Source organism: Nerophis lumbriciformis, linkage group LG21 (genome assembly GCF_033978685.3).
Source record: "Nerophis lumbriciformis linkage group LG21, RoL_Nlum_v2.1, whole genome shotgun sequence".
NCBI classification, from domain to species: domain Eukaryota; kingdom Metazoa; phylum Chordata; class Actinopteri; order Syngnathiformes; family Syngnathidae; genus Nerophis; species Nerophis lumbriciformis.
Genome location: NC_084568.2, coordinates 27,815,001 through 27,842,782, shown reverse-complemented (window position 1 = coordinate 27,842,782; position 27,782 = coordinate 27,815,001). Strand labels below are relative to the sequence as shown.

Below are 27,782 nucleotides of genomic sequence, written 5' to 3'. Positions count from 1 at the left end.
CAGGAAGATATCCAAGGAATTGAGTATGCCAATCAGCAGTGTTCAAACACTGATTAAGAAGTGGAAAAAGAGGGATTCAGGTAGACCAGCAAAGATTTCAGCCACAACTGCCAGGAAAATTGTTCGAGATGCAAAGAAAAATCCACAAATAACTTCAGCTGAAATACAGGACTCTGAAAAATTGTGGTGTGGCTGTTTCAAGATGCACAATAAGGAGGCACTTGAAGAAAAATGGGCTGCATGGTTGAGTCGCCAGAAGAAAGCCATTTCTGTGCAAATGTCACAAAGTATCCGTGTGACCGACTCATGCCGACGTGTGGGTTTTCGGGACCATTTAGGAAGGACATATGTTGAGACTTTGTTTATTATTTCAACAAATCAAAATCTTTTGTGCTTTTCAGCACTTGCCTCGCTCTGCTCGCTCTCCGTTCCACTCCTCAGCCTTCCGCGTCTTCGTCTCCCTCTGGCTCTCCGGCGCGCTCGCTTCGCATCAGCCTCTCGTTGCGTCCGCTTCCTTTCTCCGTCTCTCTCCTGCCCTGCTGGCTCTCCACCTCCTTCTGCCCCGTCGTTCTCGGTTGCTGTTCTTTTAACTGCTGCGAGGGGATTAGCTGATTGTGACCAGGTGCGCGATCCCCGCACCCGGTCACGATTGCCGCGTCGCTCTCGGCGCGCCCTGTCTCACCGCTTGCTCGCCGTCGGTCCTCCGGCCCCGCCTCCCCACAATCCCGCTTACATTACGCCAAACAGCACAGAGACAAGCCTCAAAACTTCTGGAACAAAGTCATTTGGAGTGCTGAGACCGAAATTTAACTTTTTGGCCACTCGATCATGCAGCCCATTTTTCTTCCTCACCTGTGACCTGTTTGTTTGTAATTAATGTGTGTGTATAATAGGTCAGTGAGTTTCTGGGCTTCTGACAGACCATTGCATCTTTCATCCAGTGCTGCACAGATAAGGCGCACCTACAAACCTCCAATGTTGTCAAAAGCTGACAGTGTGCCTTACAATCCGGTGCACCTTATATATGGACCAATATTGAGCCTCCAACAGGTAAAAGTTTCAATCAATCAATCAATCGCAACTACGGTAAGCAACCGCCGACTTGATTTTCCCCCGTAGAAGAAGAAGTTCTTCTACGGTAAGCAGCCGCCCCCGTAGAAGAAGAAGAAGAAGCGCGCGGTGCATGCTGGGATATATGACTGCGCAAGGCGTGCCGTTTCATTTCCATTTGTTTGTTTATGTAAAGACCCCAAAATGGCTCCTAATAAGAGAGCCGCTTATGACGCAGAGTTTAAACTTAAGACGATCAGTCACGCAGCAGTGACACTGACTCGATTAATGACGACTTCGACGAGACGGAGCAGCACATATTCGCCCAACTGTTTAATTTGGACACTGAAGAAGAAGAATTCGAGGGATTCGTGGATGAGGAATAACTTCATAAAGTGAGCTTTACATGTTTATTTTGTGTGTTGTGTGACATTAACGTTTGAGCAACGTTGAGTTATTGATATATTGTTATTGCTCTGCACTATTTCGAGTGTTACTATATTGTGATTGCACTAACGTTTGATTTACCGTAACAGTATCACTGTTTTTACGTGTTTATTGAATCAGGGAAAAGTTCCCCTCCACTATGTGATATAAATGTTGCACTACATGTTATACCTTGCTGTTGTTAAAAGATAAACAAAACACGTCACTGACTTTACCTCGGGGAAAATAATAAAACAGCTGTTTATTCATTTTGGGAGTGAACAGAGTTGTCAGAACGCTGGTTTGTAATCTATCAATAAAGATTGACTGACCTATCTGACTGTTTTGTTGACATTCCCTTTAGCGCAGCTCCATTTAATGGATGCATAACGTAACCCCAGCCTCTACTGTAGCGTCTATTCTATGCGCCTTATAATGCAGTGCGCCTTATAATGCGGTGCGCCTTATATATGAACAAAGTTTTAAAATATGCCATTCATTGAAGGTGCGCCTTATAATCCGGTGTGCCTTATAGTGCGGAAAATATGGTATATATATATATATATATATATATATATATATGTATGTATATGTATATTTATATATATATATATATATATATATATATATATATATATGTGTGTATACATATATATGTGTGTATATATGTAAATATATATATATATGTATATGTATATGTATATATGTTTGTGTATATATATATATATATATATGTGTATATATAAATATGTGTATATATGTGTGTGTGTGTGTGTGTATGTATATATATATACACTGTATGTATATATATATATATATATATATATATATACACACACACACATATATATACATATATATTTATATATATATACATAAATATATATATATATATATATATATATATATATATATACAAACCCCGTTTCCATATGAGTTGGGAAATTGTGTTAGATATAAACGGAATACAATGATTTGCAAATCCTTTTCAACCCATATTCAATTGAATGCACTACAAAGACAAGATATTTGATGTTCAAACCATACTTGCCAACCCTCCCGGATTTTCCGGGAGACTCCCGAAATTCAGCGCCTCTCCCGAAAACCTCCCGGGACACATTTTCTCCCGAAAATCTCCCGAAATTCAGGCGGACCTGGAGGCCACGCCCCCTCCAGGTTCGCATGGATTAATGTTGTTGTAATATATTGAGTTGGAGGCAATAAACAGGCGAGGGGATGAAGTACTTCTCTTTACTGTAGACTTCAGAACAGACTCACACACTTGACGTCAGGTGCGCAACACCACGTAAATCGTTGGCCATATATATAGCCAACATTCACCAGGAGATGGCAACAGACAAACTACACTGTCCCTCTTGATATATATATATATATATATATATATATATATATATATATATATATATATGTATATATATATATATATATAAAAAGTACTGCACTTTCAGGGAATTCTAACTATATATATATATATATATATATATATATATATATATATATATATATATATATATATATATATATATATATATATACACATACATATGAAATACTTGACTTGGTGAATTCTAGCTGTAAATATACTCTTCCCCTCTTAGCCACGCCCCCGCCCCACCCCGACCACGCCCCCCCACCTCCCGAAATCGGAGGTCTCAAGGTTGGCAAGTATGGTTCAAACTCATAAACTTTATTTATTTTTTGCAAATAATTATTAACTTAGAATTTCATGGCTGCAACATGTGCCAAAGTAGTTGGGAAAGGGCATGTTCACCACTGTGTTACATGGCCTTTCCTTTTAACAACACTCAGTAAACGTTTGGGAACTGAGGGGACACATTTTTTAAGCTTCTCAGGTGGAATTCTTTCCCATTCTTGCTTGATGTACAGCTTAAGTTGTTCAACAGTCCGGGAGTCTCCGTTGTGGTATTTTAAGCTTCATAATGCGCCACACATTTTCAATGGTAGACAGGTCTGGACTACAGGCAGGCCAGTCTAGTACCCGCACTATTTTACTATGAAGCCATTGTCTTGCTGAAATAAGCAGGGGCGTCCATGGTAACGTTGCTTGGATGGCAACATATGTTGCTCCAAAACCTGTATGTACCTTTCAGCATTAATGCGCCTTCAGAGATGTGTAAGTTACCCATGTCTTGGGCACTAATACACCCCCATACCATCACAGATGCTGGCTTTTCAACTTTGCGCCTATAACAATCCGGATGGTTCTTTTCATCTTTGGTCCGGAGGACACGACGTGCACAGTTTCCAAAAACAATTTGAAGTGTGGACTTATCAGACCACAGAACACTTTTTCACTTTGTATCAGTCCATCTTAGATGAGCTTAGGCCCAGCGAAGCCGAAGGCGTTTCAGGGTGTTGTTGATAAACGGTTTTCGCCTTGCATAGGAGAGTTTTAACTTGCACTTACAGATGTAGCGACCAACTGTAGTTACTGACAGTGGGTTTCTGAAGTGTTCCTGAGCCCATGTGGTGATATACTTTACACACTGATGTCACTTGTTGATGCAGTACAGCCTGAGGGATCGAAGGTCACCGGCTTAGCTGCTTATGTGCAGTGATTTCTCCAGATTCTCTGAACCCTTTGATGATACTACGGACTGTAGATGGTGAAATCCCTAAATTCTTTGCAATAGCTGGTTGAGAAAGGTTTTTCTTAAACTGTTCAACAATTTGCTCACGCATTTGTTGACAAAGTGGTGACCCTCGCCCCAGCCTTGTTTGTGAATGACTTAGCATTTCATGGAATCATTGGAGCTGGTGAATGTAAACAGTGGTGTGGGCGGATAGAACAATATAGATAATAACCATATCAATTATAGTACCAGTGGATGGTTGATACTACAGTGAATAGATGGATATTTTTGGCACTCACCTGTTCCCAATTTGCCTGTTCACCTGTGGGATGTTCCAAATAAGTGTTTGATGAGCATTCCTCAACTTTATCAGTATTTATTGCCACCTTTCCCAACTTCTTTGTCACATGTTGCTGGCATCAAATTCTAAAGTTAATGCTTATTTGCAAAAAAAAAAAAAGTTTATCAGTTTGAACATGAAATATGTTGTCTTTGTAGCATATTCAATTGAATATGGGTTGAAAATGATTTGCAAATCATTGTATTCCATTTATATTTACATCTAACATATCATATTGTAAAAGGCCATATCGCCCAGCCCTACACCCAATTATTTTGTGCTAATAAAAAATATCCATCTATTCACTGTAGTATCAACCATCCACTGGTACTATAATTGATATGGTTATTATCTATATTGTTCGATCCGTCCACACCACTGTTTACATTCACCAACTTCAGTTTAGCAGTTGGCATGGCTCGTTGTATCCTCCTACGGTGTGTAGTGAAGCATGTTTAGCTATTCCTCCTCCTCCAAAAAGAAACATAGTTTATTTGCCTCCATGTAGGCTAGGATTTCTGACTAAGAAGTGGCTTTCTTTGTTTCTCTGGTATTACATAAGGGACGGCGTGGCGCAGTGGAAGAGTGGCAGTGCGCGACCCGAGGGTCCCTGGTTCAATCCCCACCTAGTACCAACCTCGTCATGTCCGTTGTGTCCTGAGCAAGACACTTCACCCTTGCTCCTGATGGGTGCTGGTTAGCGCCTTGCATGGCAGCTCCCTCCATCAGTGTGTGAATGTGTGTGTGAATGGGTAAATGTGGAAGTAGTGTCAAAGCGCTTTGAGTACCTTGAAGGTAGAAAAGCGCTATACAAGTACAACCCATTTATTTATTTATCATTTAATAGCAAATTTCCTCAAAAAGACACCGTGTTTTAATATCTTAAAGTGTGTCATCCATTTAAAACAAATACAAACCTTCTTTTTAACTGTAATTATATCAGTTCATATACTGTATACCCTTTTGTCTTGACTTATATTGTAATATGTATGACAAGCATCATTGTTTGTCTGTAGGAAAATATATATATGATTAATAAGAGAAGCCTGATCCCTTCTGCAGTTGAGTAAATATATCCCCCAACCCACGACTGTATATGAGGGAATATGGTACTGTTTACTGAGCTCAGCTGATTTGCTGTCATTAGCCGCATGATACAATGTTCTGCTTTTGCTCATTAGGCTTAATGCCATTATATTGTTCATGCCTTGTGTGTAAGCTGTAACATAAAATTCCTTTTGCAAAAGACTTAGCATGTGCCGCCACCACGCAACGTCCCGGCTGAGCAACAGAGGCCTACCGAGCTCAGCCCTGTCCAGAGAAGTGCTGCCAAATAAGCTTCACTGATCTGAGCCTAAACCATCGCCCCTCTGTGTGTTGCAGATTACTGCCTATAACCGACGCACTTTTGAGACGGCACGGCACAACTTGGTCATAAACGTCATGGCCACTGAGGGTAAGCGGCGCACACACACATACGGGTACTCTTCAACTGCAGAGCCCTAGTTAAACCACTTCTGGAATGGTGTAATAGGTTCTTCTAAAGATAAAATATTCCATTTCATCACATATGTCAACTACAAGTGATCAATTAGTGTATTTCTGGGGCAAACACACTATACAACACATCCATTCTGTCCTATTCTGCTCATTTCAGGGACTTTAAGGTAGCAGGAGAATGGAAACTAAATTGCCTCTGTATCGAAAGACTTACAAAGTTTGCGAGTAAATAGATATAATCAAAATAGTATCAATCTCATTGAGATTACCGAGTAATTTTGAGAGATAATGATCAAGCCAGTCAAGTGATCCGTGATGAACCACAGATCACTTCCCCAACAACAACATTGCAATTCATGCAGACTTTGTGAGAGACAACAAAGACTACTTTGGGACAAATGATGATCCAGAAAGTTCTATTTTTGATCCTGAATATAAGAAAGATGAGCTACAAGTTTTAGAAGCTCTGCTAAACAGATGCAGCTTTAGTCAAACACTAAGCATCGTGTAGCAGTATTGCTAAGTGCTAAACAAGAAATACAAACATAATAAAACAATCACTTACTGTCTGCTCTCACTGCGATGATGATTGATGGGATGACCATATCTTCCCATTTAGATTAGGAATGAATTATAATCCCCACAAAGGGTTAAAAGGAAAAGTTGCTGCCTGAAGACATGTCTATCTCCAGGTATAAATTGATTGTCACAGATGAACAACTTCTATGGCTAAATCCTAAATGATTTCTATTCGGCTCACAAAATGTATATAGAGTATTGTTGGCAGGTTTTGGATTGTTATCTAAAGGGTTTTGTGGGCGAAATATAGAGCCACTATTGACTCCATTGTTCGCTGACATTTGATTTATTTATTCACAACTTGGAATGCGTACAAAAAGAAAAACGTATGTGTCCAAGTCTTACATAGGGATTTTGAATGATAAACAGCACGTCTCTTTCTAATGTTTGCATATTTCCAGTATGACTGATCTGATGATATGGTCAGAGTGCAGAAGAGAAGTGAATTATATTTATATAGTGCTTTTCTCTAGTGACTCAAAGCGCTTTTACATAGTGAAACCCAATATCTAAGTTACATTTAAACCAGTGTGAGTGGCACTGGGAGCAGGTGGATAAAGTGTCTTGCCCAAGGACACAACGGCAGTGACTAGGATGGCGGAAGCGGGGATCGAATGTGGAACCCTCAAGTTGCTGGCACGTCCACTCACTCCCCAGAAGTGTTCACATCGTGACGTCTCCCTCCCTGAATATACGGAAATTGCTAAAGACATTCGGAGCGAAATATTTTAAATGTCCGTTGGAAATTATGGCATTTTGTGATGTTTTGACGGTATTTTCACATACTTGGCAGATTGGAAATACAATGAAACATATCAAGCATATCGAGTCAACTTGTTTTTCCATTTTACTGCTACTTTAAAACAATACTGATCCATTGGTGCAATACGGTAAGTTTATTTTAATAACATCTTAAAATCTGCATTCCTCCTCTTAAGCGAAACACTCGGATTCCACAGCTTACTCCACTTGACAACGCCTACTCTGTTGCGATTGATCCTTTTCTGCCTTACTGCAGTTTATATACACAATCTTTACATAAAGGAAACACTTTTTGGCTGTCATTTTCAAGAAAAATTACACTTTTCTGCCTTACTGCGGTTTATATACACGATCTTTACTTAAAGGAAACACTTTTTGGTTGTCATTTTCAAGACAAATTTACACTTTTTTGCCGTAATGCGGTTTATATACACAATCTTTTCATAAAGGAAACACTTTTTGGCTGTCATTAATAAGACAAATTACACTTGTCTGCCTTACTGCGGTTTGTATACACAATCTTTACATAAAGGACACACTTTTTGACTGTTATTTTCAAGAACAATTACACTTTTCTGCCTTACTCTGGTTTATATATACAATTTTTACATAAAGGAAACAAGACAAATTTACACTTTTATTCCATAATGCAGAAACCAGAGATAACTAAAAAAGACACACACCAACATCATTGTTTATCACGTTCACATCATGTGGAACAAGAATATTTTAAAGTCAAATCTGAAAAGATGCATACATCAATGAATAGCACATGTTTAAAATTCTTATAAATATTTGAATGCATTTTGCTTAACATGAGTGAAGTCTTCTTGGCTTTAAAAAACAGCAGAATGTTAAAAAATGTTTTCTATTATTTTGCATTTGGTGCATTGTTTATAGAATAGAATAGAATAGAAAGTACTTTATTGATCCCTGGGGGAAATTCAGCATTATAGCTTATTTGTCTGCCCTAATTATATCACAACAGTTGTTATGTAATAATATTATGTGGGCTTTTGCAGCAACAGTACTTCCAGAACAGCGCAGTCTGCTGGTGTAAATGATATGACACAACAGAGGAGCAAATGAATGGATTTTGCATGAAAACACGCAACAGGTGTTGATAGTAATGAATAGTGATGAAATGAGATGCAACATTATAACATCACGAAATGTGGCAATGTTTCAGAGAACCAGCTGTTGGCACCTCACATCTGTGCATACATTGCAACCCCCACTCACTGCACTACTTGACATCACTCTAGGCAGCGATGCCATCAACCATCTGGCCCAGCATGAACGAGTCAAAGATGTAGTCAGGACTAATGACAAGAGCTTTTTGGATTAACGCCTGCCCTCATCTCCTCATCTCCACCACAGAGTTCCCGCTGCCCTACCAGGCCGAGTTTTACATAAAAAACATGAACGTTGAGGAGATGCTGGCCAGTGAGGTGCTGGGGGACTTCCTGGGGGCTGTGAAGAACGTATGGCAGCCTGAGCGCCTCAACGCCATCAATATCACCTCAGCATTGGACCGCGGTGGGCGTGTGCCGTTGCCCATTAATAACCTCAAGGAAGGGTGAGTATTGATTTTTTTAATCTGCAAAATCCATTAACACTATGGCTACAGACAGGTGAGTGATGCCGAATGTTACTGCATTTCCTTATATATATGTTCATGTACTCAACTGCAGTGAGTAACAGGCCTTTCATGTCTTTGTACAGCTACATTTAACGAAATATAATTGTTGGTACAGAATGATACTTTCTGAATATGAACCAAACCAAAGAAAAGTCATATACACAGTTTGTAAACAAACTTTATGAAGCTGCTGAAATACAAACATAAAAAATAGAACAAATGTCTAAAAGATATATATTGACATTGAAAAATTACTAACTGCATCATTTCTGACCATTAGATTGAGCTACTTTTGCATTAAACAAATACCTTGCAGGTTGCCCAAATAAAGTCTGATACAAGGAAACGTTAAAGATGTCCTATCTTTTATACGTAATAATTTAGTCGACTGGGCAGTGGGCAGGTCTACATGGACCTGCACGGGTAGATAGACGTCCCCGCCCTCCACGAGTCTCCCGCTGCCTGCGGGCAGGTTTTGGATAACCTGATGATGTCAACCCTGACATCAAATCCGGAGTCCCTAAGGTGGTCTGACCTTGTCTTGAGTCATTCCGGTAACTCCTGCGACGCCGCTGCTGCCAAAATGTATCGGTTTTACCTTTCCCTTGGATCCATCAGCTGTGTGGAGAGGGTGGATCTGCTGCATGGGCAACAGCTGATTCGCCATACCACCTTACCCAGGCTAGCGCCCTGGAGAGGACACTCCAGCTAAATCACTTTGGATAACTAATGTTTGACAAATATGTTTCAAACAAAATTAAATCCTGCTGTCAAAATAAACACTGTTTGATGGGCAAAATGCAGACCTCTATTTGTGGCGTGGCGTTTATAATTAAAGTGGCCTAGCCAGCCATGATTGAGGCACGGCAACTGTTACAAAGAGAAAATACAATATCAATGTCAAGCAGAGCTTAATAAAATGTTTATTATTTTTCTCTCATGACTTCCCTAAGGGACAGAATTTTGTTTCTGTGTCCCCCCTGAATTGAATAACTGGGTGATATTTATTTGTATATCTGTACAACACACTGTGAGTTACATTCTACTGGGGAGGTAACGATAAACGGTTATAATCATAAATGATTGATAACCACACTTTGATAAACTCACGAACTGACTAGCGCCAGCTCATTAGCTATCTTAAATGCTAACATGAATACAAGATACATTAACGTCCTTCCCCGTTAAGAAAGGACATTCCCCAATCTAAATCTATGTAAACACATTACTGTCTGGGCTCCTAAGATTTTCAATTCGATCAGCGAGTGATCGTTTTCTATTCGAAGGAATATGTCAAAGGCGTTTTTTTTTAACACAATTAATATCACAGACGCCGGTGTCTACAACAGGAAATGCGCTTGTGTGATGTCACATAAACTGTACATGAAGCCAAGTGAACACTCAATTTGACTCTTGTCAGTACAATTTTATCGATCTTGATCAATAATTTTTTTTTTAACTTTTACAAATGTAAATGGAAGATAAATGTTCTAACACCCAAATAAAATATGGCTCTTAAAAACCCAGAACTGTATTTATTATTTTGCCAAGAAAGTATATTGTGTGTCTGTTATTTTTTTAAATACAACTTGGTTAAAAGATTTCAGTGTGTGTAAGTACTTTTTGAGCACATTCAACAATACAGTGATATTAACTGTGATACACACATATATATATATATATATATATATATATATATATATATATATATATATATATATATATATATATATAATTAAGGATGAGACGATCAAGACAGTCCAAACGTCTCCTGAGACGATCAAGACAGTCCAAACGTGTCCTGAAACGATCAAGACAGTCCAAACATCGAGACGGTCAAGACAGTCCAAACGTCTCCTGAGACGGTCAAGACAGTCCAAACGTCTCCTGAGACGATCAAAACAGTCCAAACGTCTCCTGAGGCGATCAAAACAGTCCAAACGATTCCTGAAATGATCGAAACAGTCCAAACGTCTCCTGAGACGGTCAAGACAGTCCAAACGTCTCCTGAGACGATCAAGACAATCCAAACGTCTCCTGAGACGATCGAGACAGTCCAAACGTCTCCTGAGACGATCAAGACAGTCCAAACGTCTCCTGAGACGATCGAGACAGTCCAAACGTCTCCTGAGACGATCGAGACAGTCCAAACGTCTCCTGAGACGATTGAGACAGTCCAAATGTCTCCTGAGACGATCGAGACAGTCCAAACGTCTCCTGAGACGATCGAGACAGTCCAAACGTCTCCTGAGACGATCGAGACAGTCCAAACGTCTCCTGAGACGATCGAGACAGTCCAAACGTCTTCTGAGACGATCGAGACAGTCCAAACGTCTTCCAAGACGTTTGAGACAGTCCAAACGTCTCCTGAAACGATAAAGACAGTCCAAACATCGAGACGATCAAAACAGTCCAAACGTCTCCTGAAATGATCAAAACAGTCCAAACGTCTTCTGAGACGATCAAGACAGTCCAAACTGAGACGATCAAGACAGTCCAAACTGAGACGATCAAGACAGTCCAAGCGTCTCTTGAGACGATCAAAACAGTCCAAACATCTCCTGAGACAATCAAAACAGTACAACCGTCTCCTGAGACGATCGAAACAGTCCAACTGTCTCCTGAGACGATCAAGACAGTCCAAACATCTCCTGAGACGATCGAAACAGTCCAAACGTCTCCTGAGACGATCCAGACAGTCCAAACGTCTTCTGAGACGATCCAGACAGTCCAAACGTCTCCTGAGACGATCCAGACAGTCCAAACGTCTCCTGAGACGATCCAGACAGTCCAAACGTGTCCTGAGACGATCAAGACAGTCCAGTTGTGATTGATTATTGCACCCGAGATATTGACAATGACTATCTTTCTCCCGCCCCAGCGTGTACGTGATGGTCGGCGCTGACGTTCCCTTCTCGTCGTGCCTGCGTGAGGTGGAGAGCCCTCACAACCAACTGCGCTGCAGTCAGGAGATGGAGCCTGTCATCAGCTGTGACAAGAAGTTCAGAGCTCAGTTCCACATCGACTGGTGTAAAATCTCCCTGGTGAGGAAGCAAACCACAAACTGGCCTCTTTGGACTCTTTGAACGCCTCTATCTTGTTTAGGTGGACATCAACAAAGTAGTCCCAGTCTACATCACTCGCCCTGAAGCAGGTCCTGGTATCCTGGCCGAGTTTGGGGATTACAAGCCGCCGTCCGAGTACCTGAAGAGCCGGGACTACTTCACCGACTTCATGGTCACGCTGGCTGTCCCCGCGGTGGTGGCGCTCGCTCTCCTCTTCATTCTGGGCTACAGCATGTGCTGCCGAAGGGAAGGGGTGTAAGTGTGTCTTTTTTATTGGCGTGCAAAGACTAGACGACTAATCTGGACCGCTACTGCAGCTTTCCATCACCATGCACCTGTGGAGCGTTGCCATGGCGATGGCTCTTCATCGTCCTTATGTGGTCATTTCACCTTTGACAGGCCATTGTAGTTGCTATTAGTATTAATTCAGCCATCTTTGTTTTGTTTTTAGGCAAAAAAGAAACATGCAAACATCAGCGTAAGTCTTTCATCTCTCCTGTCTGCTGCTTTTTTTGTCCTCCATCTTGCTTTTTTCATCTCATTCATGTTCATCTCTCATGAGCTGCTCCAAAATGTAAGACATTGACCTCTAAATAATATTTTAGTTATGCACATGTTTTTTCAAGGAATATCATATTTAAACCTATTTTCTCAGTACAATGAATACATTTTTTATTCAATTATTTCCCTATTTATACATACATATTTGTACATATATGCAATATACGGTCCAAAGTTATTGTAAGTCTGAACAAATTATATTTTGTGTGTATGTAGTTGAATATTTAATATTTGATCTGTTTTTAAAATTTTGGGGTTTTTAATTATTAAACTAATTTAAATAAATAAATAAAATAATTGTATTTACAAATTATATATATATATATAATTTGATTTAGATTTCAATAAACATTTGAGTTTGTAATTGTTAAACTAATTTACATGAATTAAAATGTTGTGTTTAATATACTTTTCAGTGTATGCATACATTTGTACATTGAAGGGGAACTGCACTTTTTTTTTGAAATATTGCCTATCCTTTACATTCGTTATTGTGAACGGACGGATTAATGCATTCTAAATATTAAATACATGTAAATAAAAGTCTGCTTACAGCATAGCCAATGGGAGGTCCTCTATTCCGCCCATAAATCGGATACATAAATTATATATATCAAATAAATTGGGGCGGCATGGCGTAGTGGGTAGAGCAACCGTGCCAGAAACCTGAGGGTTGCAGATTCGCTCCTCGCCTCTTACCATCCAAAAATCGCTGCCGTTATGTCCTTGGGCGGGACACTTCACCCTTTGCCCCCGGTAAATTGAATGATGAATGGTGATCGGAGGGGCCGTTGGCGCAAATTGCAGCCACGCTTCCGTCAGTGGCTATGAAAGTAGCTTACCACCACCAGGCGTGAATGAATGATGGGTTCTACATGTAAAGCGACTTTGGGTACTTAGAAAAGCGCTATATAAATCCCAGGTATTATTATTATTAAATAACCATTCAAAAAGCGCCAACAATACTTCATTTACATTTGGTGACTTGAATATTAACAAGTATTAGTGATATTGTTATTATACATATTACCACGTATTAGTGATATTATTATAAATATTAACAAGTATTAGTTATACTGTTATTACATGTTATTATAAATATTAACAAGTATTAGTCATATTCTTATTATAAGTAACACGTATTAGTCATATTGTTATTACAAATATTAACAAGTACTAATACTATTGTTATTATAAATGTTAACAAGTATTAGTGATATTGTTATAAATATTAACAAGTATTAGTGATATTGTTATTGTAAATATTAACAAGTACTAATACTATTATTATAAAAATTATCAAGTATTAGTGATGTTATTATAAATATTAACACGTTATTAGTCTTATTATTATAAATCTTAACAAATATTAATCATATTGTTATTATAAGCCCTAACGCAGACAAACTATTTATAGTGGCGACGTGGTCTCGTCCTATGTCTCACTATGTTGACATCATGGAGTGGTCTCCTACTTCCTCCCTTCCTTGCTCCCTGTACGTTTATTCTAGATCATAAATCATGATCTGGACAGTAGATAATAACATAAAAGATATAATCCGACAAGTTTGGACACTTTGACAGCCATTTAGGACCTGGAACTGGCGGGAATGACAGGAAAAGATGCTTGGTTCCACCTCCCTTTCTTGGCGAGTCGTTCTTCATGTAAATGTGTATATATGAACATCCTAGATATATAGTGATGTATCCTAGTGATATATAGTAATATTCAGGGATGTTAAAAAAAAAGAAGAAGAAGTAATTGCTTAAAATGATCAAAAAATCGTAAATATTAAATATTATAAATGTTACTACATGACAGATACACCTACAATCATGTATATACAATCTTAAAGGAGGTGTTGCATGTTGTTTAAGCACTTTATAGGCAGAATTGAACGGCTCCTATAGAAAGTCAAACATTGTAAACTGACTTGATTGCATTTAATATTTAGAATGCATTAAAAAAATCCATCTGTCATGTTTTTCAAAAGATTGTGAACGATAGGCAAAATTCCCCCTCAAAATGTGCAGTTCCCCTTTCACAACTATTTGTCATAACTTAACCAGTTTGAATTATTAAAAAAAAACCAATTATTTTTATTGTTAAACCTGTATTTATTATCTGTATGAGTAAAGTGCCATATATTTGTGTGCTTCTATTCAATTATAATCCCTTAAAAGGGAATACATTTACTCTGTTATTAAGTGCACCCGACAGATGATATACCATACTGCTTTCAGAAGTGAATGACCTTTGACCTAAACACAATGAATGTAATGCAGCATTCAGCTGGTGCACCACAGCTCCATCCAAAAGTCCACCAAAGAGATGCGCAGCATGGCCAAGAACCGAGAAATCTCCTGGCCGCTCTCCACGCTGCCCGTCTTCAACCCCGTCAGCGGCGAGGTGGTGCCGCCCATCCATCCCGACAACTACGAGACCACCAGCATGCCACTCATGCAGACGCAGACGTGAGTAGCGCTCGCCACCACATTCAAGTGTCCCGATGCGACCTCATGTGTCTTTCCCACTGCAGGAACCTGCACAACCAGATCACTATCCCGCAACAGCAGCCATCAGGTGTGTGAACGTACCTGCCTCCAATTAGGGTTCTACCTGTCGCTACTAATATTCACAGTATGGCCAACTTTTTATCCTACAGCAGCAACCATGAGGTCTGTGAACATACCTGCCTCCAATTAGGGTTCTACTTGTCATTGCAGCCAGAGTACAAAAATTCCCAGTATTGGGTTTCAGGCTCAATGACTGGTCAAAAGGCAGTCATGTGACGACAGGGCGCCATAACCGCTACCAACTTTGTGTTTGCGGCGCCTCCTAGTTGGTGTAAAAGGTAGTGAAGGTTTGCCACCCATCACAGCGTCTTGTGCCAGCAGAGAACACACAAATAACAGAAGAAACTCCTGCATTAAAGAGATGGTTTGACAAAAACAGACTAATACTAAAATAATGCAATTCAGCAGAAGAGAAAGTCAAACACAAATAGACGGACATTGAAGAGTAAAATAAACCATTTTGGGTGTAATGATAGAAATAAAATGTACTGGAAATATCAAAAATACAAAACATAAGTACGTCAGTAATGAATAAAGCCAAATCAGTTGTGGACCAAAAATCACTCCGTATTCTCCGGTGCTCGCCAGTGTTACCATATCTGAGTTATTGTGCAGAAATATGGGAAATAATGACAAAAGTACACTTATTGATGTGTGTTAGAAAATAGATGAGTGACACATACAGAGATTACAAATAGACCACTTCATATACACTACTTCACACAAAAGTCACAACCCGTGATTGTTGGTCCACAGCTCATGAAGCGTTTGTTGATCCTTCTGTGTATTTTTTTACGTTTACTGCACCGTCGGGTGCCTGCTGGTCATCAAACACTGCAGGAACGTAGCAGCAGAGTGCGTCAAATACGGCCGCAAAATAAAAGCATTTTTTATTCTAAGTTTATGAGCTGGAGTAGTTTTGGTAATAATAATATTTATTATTCAAAACGACAGCTATTGTATCCGGGCATGGATGTCTTTGGTAGCAAACATGGCGCCTCTCTTTGTAGACACCACTCTGCACACATCTCTCTAACAATGATTGGCACTACTAATATTCAGAGCCATGTGCTTACAATGCCTCGAGTGCGTCCTCGTGTGGTGTGCATGATGCACTAACATGCTCCTCTTTCTTTTCACCGCTAACAAAGGAGATAACTATGTCATGTCCACATTTAGAAGGTTGGAGGTAGGAGCTGGAATCTATTTCAAGTCTACTTTCATCTAAACTTGAGTTTGTAGCATTTCAAAATAACTCTTTGTCTTTGTTGTTTTTAGGTAAATGGTATTCCTGAAGAGAGAAAAGTGGCCGAAGCACTGAATTTGTAATCTGGTTTGATGAAAATTCCTTCTTGTCTGCATGCTTAAAAAGTGTCTTAAAGGGTACTTTTCAATATCATGTGCTTTGGTTGCTGAACATATTACATAGTTTCACTTTCATTGCACAGGGAAAAGAGCATTTAACATTAAATGTTCACATATAACAATTGTTTTGGAAGGGTGTTTATTAGAGATGTCAATCCTACAACTCACGATTAGATTCAACGGCCGATTCAAATCATTCTTGCAATGTAGTTGATAGAAAAATCAATGAAACCTGACCTAAACGCACAGCAAGTAAGCGTGGACATGGCCTTTTCTGAAATCAATTATTTTAGGAATATGTGAGAACCGCAATTTGGATTTAAATCGTTTTCAACACCCTTAGTTTGTTAAATGAATAAATATCTGCACATAATAGAAGGCAAAAGTGCACATTTTATCAAGTTATTTTTTTTTTTTACCAATGTTATGTACAGTACAGCAGAATAAAAGGGATTTATAAATAATATGGATACTTTCACATTTTTTAAGACGTCACCAAAAAAAGGGTTACTTGTGTAACATCTTTCAAAGAGTATATAAATAGTCGTCGCTGTTACACTACCAAAATGAACAATGAAGTACCACGATGAGATGACTGGAAGTGATCCATGGAATAATAATAATGTTGAAATACAAAATGCATCAGTTGATTTCCTTAATAAAAAGCTGCTTCAGTGCAGAAAATGGTCTGCACTTCTTTCTTAACATGGAGTCAAAAGTGCTGTAGGAGGCGACAGGGCCAAATGTTTCTTGTTGTGCCAGTCTGTGCATGTCTTGCTACGTGTGGCTAACTTGTGAAGTGCATCTTCTACGATCGTCAAACCTAATGTCTTCAATTCACCAAAGTTACAAAATAAAAGTATAAAATAGCTTCATTTTAAATAATTAAATACTGTACATGTATTACACAGAATTTCAGAGCGACAGCAGATGACCACAGGACCAGATTACTCACACAAAAAGTTAGCAAAATGTGTCATGTCAGAGCGAGTTTGCATATTTGAAGTATTGAAGGTCATCAAACAGAAGCTGATAGGTGAAGTGGACGGAGTGTTGATCCTTCAGTCTGCTGTAAGTCTTGAAATGCTTGAACTAATGGCTCATGTAAACTTGTTTTGGAATAGTTCTTCAGTGTGCGACTATCACAGCAGGCAGACGAGTCGTGTTGTCCATCAGCAGCCTCCTCATTTTCCTACCACTTAAATAATGAGTCAGCAGGTTTTAATCAGGTCCCATGCGCCAGCGAACTGTCTCTGGTCATCATCTGGACCAGTAGCGCCAGGACCCCCACAGCCCCCATTCTTTTCAGCAGAGCCACCGTGTCCTTGGGGATAACCACCTGGGCGAGGTCGTTAGTGATGAGCGAGATCTCGTGAGCTACGCACACGAAGATGAAGGAGCTGACCATGATGTTTAGAGAAGGGTTTCCCGGGATCAGGATCAGGATGCCCTTGGTGTCCGCCGCCAGCCAGATATGGTACTGACAGATGAACAGCTGCAACGACACCATCGGCCGCCAGGTGGCAGCAAAACGTTAGTTAGCTATTTTTATGAACCTCCATAACTGGTTTGCAGCTTTATTCAAATATAAATAAATAAATATATATATATATATATATATATATATATATATATATATATATATATATAAATATATATATATATACAACCCCCGTTTCCATATGAGTTGGGAAATTGTGTTAGATGTAAATATAAACTGAATACAATGATTTGCAAATCCTTTTCAACCCATATTCAATTGAATGCACTACAAAGACAAGATATTTGATGTTCAAACTCATAAACTTTTATTTTTATTTGCAAATAATTAACTTAGAATTTCATGGCTGCAACACGTGCCAAATTAGTTGGGGAAAGGGCATGTTCACCACTGTGTTACATAGCCTTTACTTTTAATAACACTCAGTAAACGTTTGGGAACTGAGGAGACACATTTTTTAAGCTTCTCAGGTGGAATTCTTTCCCATTCTTGCTTGATGCACAGCTTAAGTTGTTCAACACTCCGGGGGTCTCCGTTGTGGTATTTTAGGCTTCATAATGCGCCACACATTTTCAATGAGACAGGTCTGGACTACAGGCAGGCCAGTCTAGTACCCACACTCTTTTACTATGAAGACACGTTGATGTAACACGTGGCTTGGCATAGTCTTGCTGAAATAAGCAGGGGTGTCCATGGTAACGTTGTTTAGATGGCAACATATGTTGCTCCAAAACCTGTATGTACCTTTCAGCATTAATGGTGCCTTCACATATGTGTAAGTTTCCCATGTCTTGGGTACTAATACACCCCCGTACCATCACAGATGCTGGCTTTTCAACTTTGCGCCTATAACAATCCGGATGGATCTTTTCCTCTTTGGTCCGGAGGACACAACATCCAAAAACAATTTGATATGTGGACTCGTCAGACCACAGAACAATTTTCCACTTTGTATCAGTCCATCTTAGATGAGCTCAGGCCCAGCGAAGCCGACGTTTCTGGGTGTTGTTGATAAACGGTTTTCGCCTTGCATAGGAGAGTTTTAACTTGCACTTACAGATGTAGCGACCAACTGTAGTTACTGACAGTGGGTTTCTGAAGTGTTCCTGAGCCCATGTGGTGATATCCTTTACACACTGATGTCGCTTGTTGATGCAGTACAGCCTGAGGGATCAAAGGTCACGGGCTTAGCTGCTTACGTGCAGTGTTTTCTCGAGATTCTCTGAACCCTTTGATGATATTACGGACCGTAGATGGTGAAATCCCTAAATTCCTTACAATAGCTGGTTGAGAAAGGTTTTTCTTAAACTGTTCAACAATTTGCTCACGCATTTGTTGACAAAGTGGTGACCCTCGCCCCATCCTTGTTTGTGAATGACTGAGCATTTCATGGAATCTACTTTTATACCCAATCATGGCACCCACCTGTTCCCAATGTGCCTGTTCACCTGTGGGATGTTCCAAATAAGTGTTTGATGAGCATTCCTCAACTTTATCAGTATTTATTGCCACCTTTCCCAACTTCTTTGTCACGTGTTGCTGACATCAAATTCTAAAGTTAATGATTATTTGCAAAAAAAAAAAAGTTTATCAGTTTGAACATCAAATATGTTATTTTTGTAGCACATTCAACTGAATATGGGTTGAAAATGATTTGCAAATCATTGTATTCCGTTTATATTTACATCTAACACAATTTCCCAACTCATATGGAAACGGGGTTTGTACAAGTAAGTAAGTGTACACGTTTTTTTATTCTTATTACGTGTAACTACAAGTGAGTACATGTATTTACACTTACATGGTGGATGTCCGGTTCAGCCTTGTGGAAATTATAAATAAAGTGACCAGTTGTAAGTAATCAACGGCCTAGTCATTCCGACCAAAGAACGGAATGACTTTCACTTTCACTGTGAAGTGAAAGGTCTAACATGTAGTTACATGTAACTAACATGTAGTTACATGTTAGACCTTTCACTTCACCATGCTAAAAGCTAAAACACTGCCAACTGCGGATGGATGCTAGCTAGCCATGTCTTAAAGGACCTCTTCCTGAGGGCGTTATAGTGTTATAGCTTCACCGTTATCGTCAGTTTTTAGGCCAAAATGCGTTCATTCTCCCTTTTCTGTCTACACACCGTGTCTGTTTGTAAGTACTCTGTGATTGTGTGCTGCCGAACACGCTCCTCTGCTCGTAAACCCAGCAATGTCATGACGTGACAGCGCACAGTCATGCCCATAAAAAAAAAAAAAATTGGGAACCTATCCATCCATTCATTTTCTACCGCTTGTCCCTTTCAGGGTCGCGGGGGTTGTTGCATTCGGGCGGTAAGCGGGGTACACCCTGGACAAGTCACCACCTCATCGCAGACAGATAGACAGAACCGGTGCTTTTTAAACAGAGTATAGTACCGTTTTTGATTCATTAGTACCGCGATACTATACTAGTACCCGATTACTGTACAACCCTACATGTAACTACATATTAGTTACATGTAACTACACGTAAGTACATGTAGTTACATGTTGCTTACATGTATCTACGTGTAAGTATACGTAGTTACATACACGAGCGAGAGATGTTTTGTTGTCTGACTGAAGTGGTCTTACCTCCAAGGAAATCTTGCCAAACCAGGCAAAGAATGAGCTGTAGACTGAGCGAGCGTAGCCTGGGATGTTGCGAATGAGAATGAAGGCTAAGATCTGAGGAAGATACAGCACACATCTTGTTAGAAATGAACAAGAAAGAAGTGAGTTTCCAAAAGGATCCATGAAGAAGAATACCTGCACCACAGAAACGTATGGATGCATCTCGTTGCACTCGCTTTTCTTCTTGCACTTGCTTGCCCACACAGAATATGTCTGCAAATAAAAACAACTCTTAATCTTTGATTCCTTTTGTAAAAGACATGAAGAGATTGAGGAGGATCATTCCTGATGGATCCTGCAGACTTTAGCAATCAGTCATTATCATTCAAAATCTGACTGTACTTATGTACACTACAAATATAAAGTTAAAAATCCCTAAATACAGACTTGGAAGAATGTGCCTTTTCAACAAAAAATTGCTCTTAGTACAGTCATACATGTAATATACATACACATATACACACACATATACAAACCCTGTTTTCATATGAGTTGGGAAATTGTGTTAGATGTAAATATAAACGGAATACAATGATTTGCAAATCCTTTTCAACCCAAATTCGATTGAATGCACTACAAAGACAAGATATTTGATGTTCAAACTCATAAACTTTATTTTGTTTTGCAAATAATTATTAACTTAGAATTTCAGGGCTGCAACACGTGCCAAAGTAGTTGGGAAAGGGCATGTTCACCACTGTGTTACATGGCCTTTCCTTTTAACAACACTCAGTAAACGTTTGGGAACTGAGGAGACACATTTTTTAAGCTTCTCAGCTGGAATTATTTCCCATTCTTGCTTGATGTACAGCTTAAGTTGTTCAACAGTCCGGGGGTCTCCGTTGTGGTATTTTAGGCTTCATAATGCACCACACATTTTCAATGGGAGACAAGTCTGGACTACAGGCAGGCCACTAGTACCTGCACTCTTTTACTATGAAGCCACGTTGATGTAACCGTGTCTTGGCATTGTCTTGCTGAAATAAATATAGTAACGTTACTTGGATGGCAACATATGTTGCTCCAAAACCTGTATGTACCTTTCAGCATTAATGGCGCCTTCACAGATGTGTAAGTTACCCATGTCTTGGGCACTAATACACCCCCATACCATCACAGATGCTGGCTTTTCAACTTTGCGCCTATAACAATCCGGATGGTTCTTTTCCTCTTTGGTCTGGAGGACACGAGTCCAGTTTCCAAAAACAATTTGAAATGTGGACTCGTCAGACCACAGAACCCTTTTCCACTTTGTATCAGTCCATCTTAGATGAGCTCAGGCCCAGCGAAGCCGACGGCGTTTGTGGGTGTTGTTGATAAACGGTTTTCGCCTTGCATAGGAGAGTTTTAACTTGCACTTACAGATGTAGCGACCAACTGTAGTTACTGACAGTGTGTTTCTAGTAACTAGTAATCTAACGCGTTATTTTTTATATTCAGTAACTCAGTTACTGTTACTACATGATGCGTTACTGCGTTATTTTACGTTATTTTTATGAAGTATCGGCTAGAAACAGAAGATCTGAGTGTGTTTTATTGGAGCGTTGCGGTGTCGTCCTTCTGTGTCACAAGGACAAGAAAAGGCGTGCTTTGTGTGGCTGGGGGCGGGGGGCTCCCAGACCGTAGTCGAAGAGCGCAGGGGAGACGTTCCTCCAGGGCCTATGTACTTCGGGGCTAACAACCTTCACTTTACTCGGCAGTGGGTCTTTCAGCTCCGGACTCGAGGGTGAATGACGAGGCCGGCGGTTTGTTGCAACTTCCACCAAGCTAGAGCACCTGCACACGCTCCCTCACCTCTCTCGCCCACTCACTCACTGATGTCACTCACCTCACATGCTGTCATATCTTAAAGGGCCACACACACACACACACGCACATACGCTACTCTCATAACTAACAAGACATCATGGCGAAGCCAGAAGTCGAGTTTCTTAACATTCTCACTCCTTTTCTTTTGTCGAGCACAAAGAAAAGAACATTTTAGTTAAATGTAAGTTGTGTCTTGGATTAAAGATCCCATCTACTTAAAGTTAAAAGTGCCAATGATTGTCACACACACACTAGGTGTGGCGAAATTATTCTCTGCATTTGACCCATCACCCTTGATCACCCCCTGGGAGGTGAGGGGAGCAGTGAGCAGCAGCAGTGACCGTGCCCGGGAATACTGCCCAAAACAGCAATTCAAATCTGCTGAAACAGCTACAAAAGCAACATGCTTCGACAAAGCTAGTAAAGAGAGACACAGACTCCGATGTCACTTCACCTCCACCTAAGGATTTTAACTGAGGGACTGCTAGCCAGGACAACATTGATAGAGCCTTTGCAGTGTATGTGCTAGAACAATGGTCCCCAACCTTTTTGTAGCTGCGGACCGGTCAACGCTTGAAAATTTGTCCCAAAATGTTTTATTTTTTGTCATAAAGAAATACAATCATGTGTGCTTACGGACTGTATCCCTGCAGACTGTATTGATCTATATTGATATATAATGTATATATTGTGTTTTTTATGTTGATATAATAAAATAAAAAAATAAAAACTTTTTTTATTTTTTTTTATTTCTTGTGCGGCCCAGTACAAATCGGTGGTTGGGGACCACTGTGCTAGAAGACAAGCAGGCTATTTCTACAGTGGAGTCACCCGCTTTCAGGCAGCTAATTAGCATGATACCGGCGTCAAACAGCAAATGGCACGGAAAACATGTTTCAAGTACCTGGACAGTGAGTACATAAACATGGAAAACGAGCTAAAGAAAACACTCCAAACTCTGAAGGTACACTCTCTATGTCAATTCTCTTATATACTCTTTAATTCTAAACTTCTAGAGCATGGGTGTCAAACTCTGGCCCGCAGGCCAAAGTTGGCCCGCCGTGTAATTTCACTTGGCCTGTGAGACGATATCAAATTAACACTAGAGCTGGCCCGCCTATCATATACAGCGGCCGTGCCACGGTACACCGCTAATTCTCATACTTGCCAACCCTCCCGGGAGACTCCCAAATTTCAGTGCCCCTCCCGAGAATTGTAACATCCCCTTTTCGTCCAGTCCAACAAGTGCTGGCTCAGTTACATAATATGTGCGGCTTTAGCACGCACACAGAAGTGAATGCATACTTGATCTTCAGCGATACAGGTTACACTGAGGGTGCCAGTATAAAAAAACTTTAACATTGTTACAAATATACGCCACACTGTGAATCCGCACCAAACAAGAATGACAAAACACTAACTCTTCCGGGACGTGGGGTGGGGGGGGGGGGGTTTGGAGGTAGCGGGAGTGTATATTGTAGCGTCCAGGTGTTGTGCCAGATAATACACCACGGATTTCATATTTCATTCATTCACAACTCCTCCAACACAAACATTATTGTTTTTGCACTTTTGGCTTCTTATTAAATAACTTTTTTAAATAGATTCAATCTTGCACGTGGAAACTTTAAGTGTGGGCTTTAGTTGATATAACACTCCCGTCAGTGGGTGCATTCTACGCCGGGGGTGCATTATCCGGCACAACACCTAGTGCTGCAAAGAGTTCTGGGTATTTGTTCTGTTGTGTTTATGTTGTGTTACTGTGCGGATGTTCTCCCAAAATGTGTTTGTCATTCTTGTTTGGTGTGGATTCACAGTGTGGCGTATATTTCTAACAATGTTAAAGTTGCTTATAGGGTCATTCAGTGTAAACTGTATCGCTGTTAATGAAGTATGCGTTGCATTTACGTGAGTGTGCGTACAGGAGCCGCTCATATTATGTGACTGGGCAGGCACGTTGTTAGAAAGGATGAAAGGCGGACGTGACGTCAGCTCGTAGAGGACGTTAAAAGCAGTGCCTGTAAGGCACACCCCGAGGACTATGGAATACGAGATATTATGACTGATGAACACCTTTGTTCGATAATGAGGGTTGCTTCAGCTCAAAGCCCGAGCCCCGACATTAATGAACTAGCATCCAAGAAAAGATGGCAGGTATCTGCTTGGGCACATCAGATTAGATCAGTGTGTTGCAAACTGAGCAGTTTAAAGTCCTGAATGGTTGGTTTATTCATTATTTTATTTTCAAATTTATTAGCCTGTGGAAAAAGTAGATGTTGATATTTACCTCAGAAGGCTGCAAATAGAAAAGAGACATTCAATTTTTATTTAAATTGTATTTGATATGCCATTGATATTTTTGAATTATTATTATTATTATTATTTGCAACTTGATTTTGCATGTCACTATAAAGTTATATAAGCCTTGCTTGTTCAATATTCAATGCAAAACTTGTTTGGGTCCCTATCAAAAGGTTAATTTGTTCAACCTTGGCCCGCGGCTTTGTTCAGTTTTAAAATTTGGCCCACTCTGTATTTGAGTTTGACACTCCTGTTCTAGGGTGTTTGATTATCACATCACTCTAAATGTATAGACCAGTGGTTCTTAACCTGGGTTCGATCGAACCCTAGGGGTTCGGTGAGTCGGCTTCAGGGGTTCGGCGGAGCCTCCGCCACGGAGGTAAAGGCACAGCCGTGTAAATAAAAACTTCTCCCTATCAGTGTATTATGGATAACCCAAACAATGTTCCCTCTAATTTTCCATCTGATTTGCAGGTTTTTTGATTGATCGATTGAAACTTTTACTAGCAGATTGCAAAGGAAGAGAATACACAGTACAGTTTACACAGTACAGTATATATTCCGTACAATTGACCACTAAACGGTAACACCCAAATAAGTTTTTCAACTTGTTTAAGTCGGGGTCCACGTTAATCAATTCATGGTCATGTGTGTAAGGTGTGTAATTTGTTGTGAGTTCATGCACTGTGTTGGTTTTGTTCTTTGAACAAGGCGATGTTCATGCATGGTTCATTTTGTGCACCAATAAAAAAAACATGACTTTTTCGTGAATTTGAAAAAAAAAAAAACATTTTATTTTTCACTAAAGAAGGGTTTGTTGAATGCGCAATTGAAACTGGTGGGGTTCGGTACCTCCAACAAGGTTAAGAACCACTGGTATAGACTATAAAGTTCACAAACATAAAGAGGGATCCTAGTGGCCCAGGGCAATCTTTCTTATCTCTAAACTAAAACTGGGGAAATGTGTAGAGTGTTCTGGGCTTCAGTACAGTGTTGATCTCCTGAATACATTTTATTTCCGAATTCCTTGAAGGAAAAAAAATGCCTGGTTAGGCTTTGTGTATGTCATGTGTGCCTTCCTTGGGTGGAGCCAGGTTTACAGCTATGCTGTTATTATGCCGTTTGTTACTTATGTATGTTATGTAGCAGCTATTTAAAATAGTTTTGTCAATTTGTTCTGGCCTGAAATAAATTGGCCCTTTGAAAAATATCTTTGTCTTTGTGTGTTGTATGTAGACCACATTGCTTTCTGAGTACAGTGATGCAAATGAATGTCAAGTCGATCAACAGATTGTATTATTCTCCAGTGCAATAACAGTACTGAAATGAAAGCTAAAAGGGCATTAATGGAAGCTTCAAAGCTAATACTCAGTAACGACTTATGTGTGAAATTACTAACACAAAACCGTAAAATATCAAATAACATTATTTAGCTCATTCACGTAAGAGACTAGACGTATAAGATTTCATCGGATTTAGGGATTAGGAGTGACAGATTGTTTGGTAAACGTATAACATGTTCGATATGTTATAGTTATTTGAATGACTCTTAGCATAATATGTTACGTTAATATACCAGGCACGTTCTCAGTTGGTTATTTATGCGTCATATAACGTAAACTTATTCAGCCTGTTGTTCACTATTCTTTAATTATTTTAAATTGCCTTTCAAATGTCTATTCTTGGTGTTGGGTTTACAAATAAATGTTCCCAGAAAATGCCATTTATACTCCAGTGCGACTTATGTTTTTTCTTCTTCTTTATTATGGATTTTCGGCCGGTGCGACTTATACTCCAAAAAATACGGTACACAGGTAAACACACACACACACATATATATATATATATATATATCGTATTTTTCGGACTATAAGTCGCAGTTTTTTTCATAGTTTGGCCAGGAGCGACTTGTGTGTGAAATTATTAACACATTACCGTAAAATATCAAATAATATTATTTAGCTCATTCATGTAAGAGACTACGTATAAGATTTCATGGGATTTAGTGATTAGGAGTGACAGATTGTTTGGTAAACGTATAGCATGTTCTATATGTTATAGTTATTTGAATGACTCTTACCATATGTTACGTTAACATACCAGGCACGTTCTCAGTTGGTTATTTATGAGTCATATAACGTACACTTATTCAGCCTGTTGTTCACTATTCTTTATTTATTTTAAATTGTCTTTCAAATGTCTATTCTTGGTGTTGGGTTTTATCAAATAAATTTCCCCCAAAAATGCGACTTATACTCCAGTGCGACTTATATATGTTTTGTTTCCTTCTTTATTATGGATTTTCGGTCGGTGCGACTTATACTCCGGAGCGAATTATACTCCGAAAAATACGGTACACAGGTACACACACAGACACACACACACACACACACACACACACACACACACACACACACACACACACACACACACACACACACACACACACACACACACACACAGACACACACACACATATATATATATATATATATTGCTCAAAAAAATTAAAGGATCACTTTGAAAACGCATCAGATTTCAATGGTGAAAAAAAAATGTCGGATATCTATACTGATATGGACAGTTTAATGTCTCAGGAACAAAAGGATGCCACATCTTTTGATGGAAATAAAAGTTTTCAGCCTACAGAGGGCTCAGTATATAGACACCCCAAAAATCAAAGTGAAAAAATGATGTGGCAGGCTCGTCCATTTTGCCTAAATTAAATTTCTGCAACTCAAAATTCTTTTCAATATCTTGTGTGGCCCCCACGTGCTTGTATGCATGCTTGACAACGTCGCGGCATGTTCCTATTGAGACGACGGATGGTGTCTTGTGGGATGTCCTCCCAGATCTGTCTAAGGGCATCAGTGAGCTCCTGTAAAGTCTGAGGAGCAACCTGGCGGCGTCTGATGGACCGAAACATTATGTCCCAGGGGTGTTCTATCGGGTTTAGATCAGGTGATCGTGAGGGCCATTTAATTGTGTCAATTCCTTCATCCTCCAGATACTGTCTGCATACTCTTGCCACATGAGGAGG

General features: G+C 39.7%; 2 protein-coding genes across 4 annotated transcripts in view; one reads left to right on the top strand and one right to left on the bottom strand.

Moving 5' to 3' along the window:
* Positions 1-16,946, top strand: part of sgce (sarcoglycan, epsilon) — a 35,944-nt gene extending 18,998 nt beyond the window's left edge. The window contains exons 4-12 of one of the 3 annotated variants that reach the window (XM_061982522.2): positions 5,815-5,887; positions 8,653-8,851; positions 11,796-11,958; positions 12,020-12,234; positions 12,431-12,457; positions 14,827-15,015; positions 15,081-15,124; positions 16,269-16,306; positions 16,396-16,946. In XM_061982522.2, coding sequence (XP_061838506.1) covers positions 5,815-5,887; positions 8,653-8,851; positions 11,796-11,958; positions 12,020-12,234; positions 12,431-12,457; positions 14,827-15,015; positions 15,081-15,124; positions 16,269-16,306; positions 16,396-16,446 — 999 coding nt within the window. In that variant the 3' untranslated portion in view covers positions 16,447-16,946. The remainder of the gene's footprint in view (positions 1-5,814; positions 5,888-8,652; positions 8,852-11,795; positions 11,959-12,019; positions 12,235-12,430; positions 12,458-14,826; positions 15,016-15,080; positions 15,125-16,268; positions 16,307-16,395) is intronic. The other 2 variants (XM_061982523.2, XM_061982524.2) reach the window with 2 other exon arrangements.
* Positions 16,947-17,367: 421 nt separating this feature from the next.
* Positions 17,368-27,782, bottom strand: part of casd1 (CAS1 domain containing 1) — a 77,448-nt gene continuing 67,033 nt past the window's right edge. Inside the window, exons 16-18 of the mRNA XM_061982520.2 lie at positions 20,768-20,845; positions 20,594-20,686; positions 17,368-17,977 (exon numbers count right to left, since the gene is read on the bottom strand). Of these exons, the coding sequence (XP_061838504.2) occupies positions 17,708-17,977; positions 20,594-20,686; positions 20,768-20,845 (441 nt within the window). The 3' untranslated portion in view covers positions 17,368-17,707. The remainder of the gene's footprint in view (positions 17,978-20,593; positions 20,687-20,767; positions 20,846-27,782) is intronic.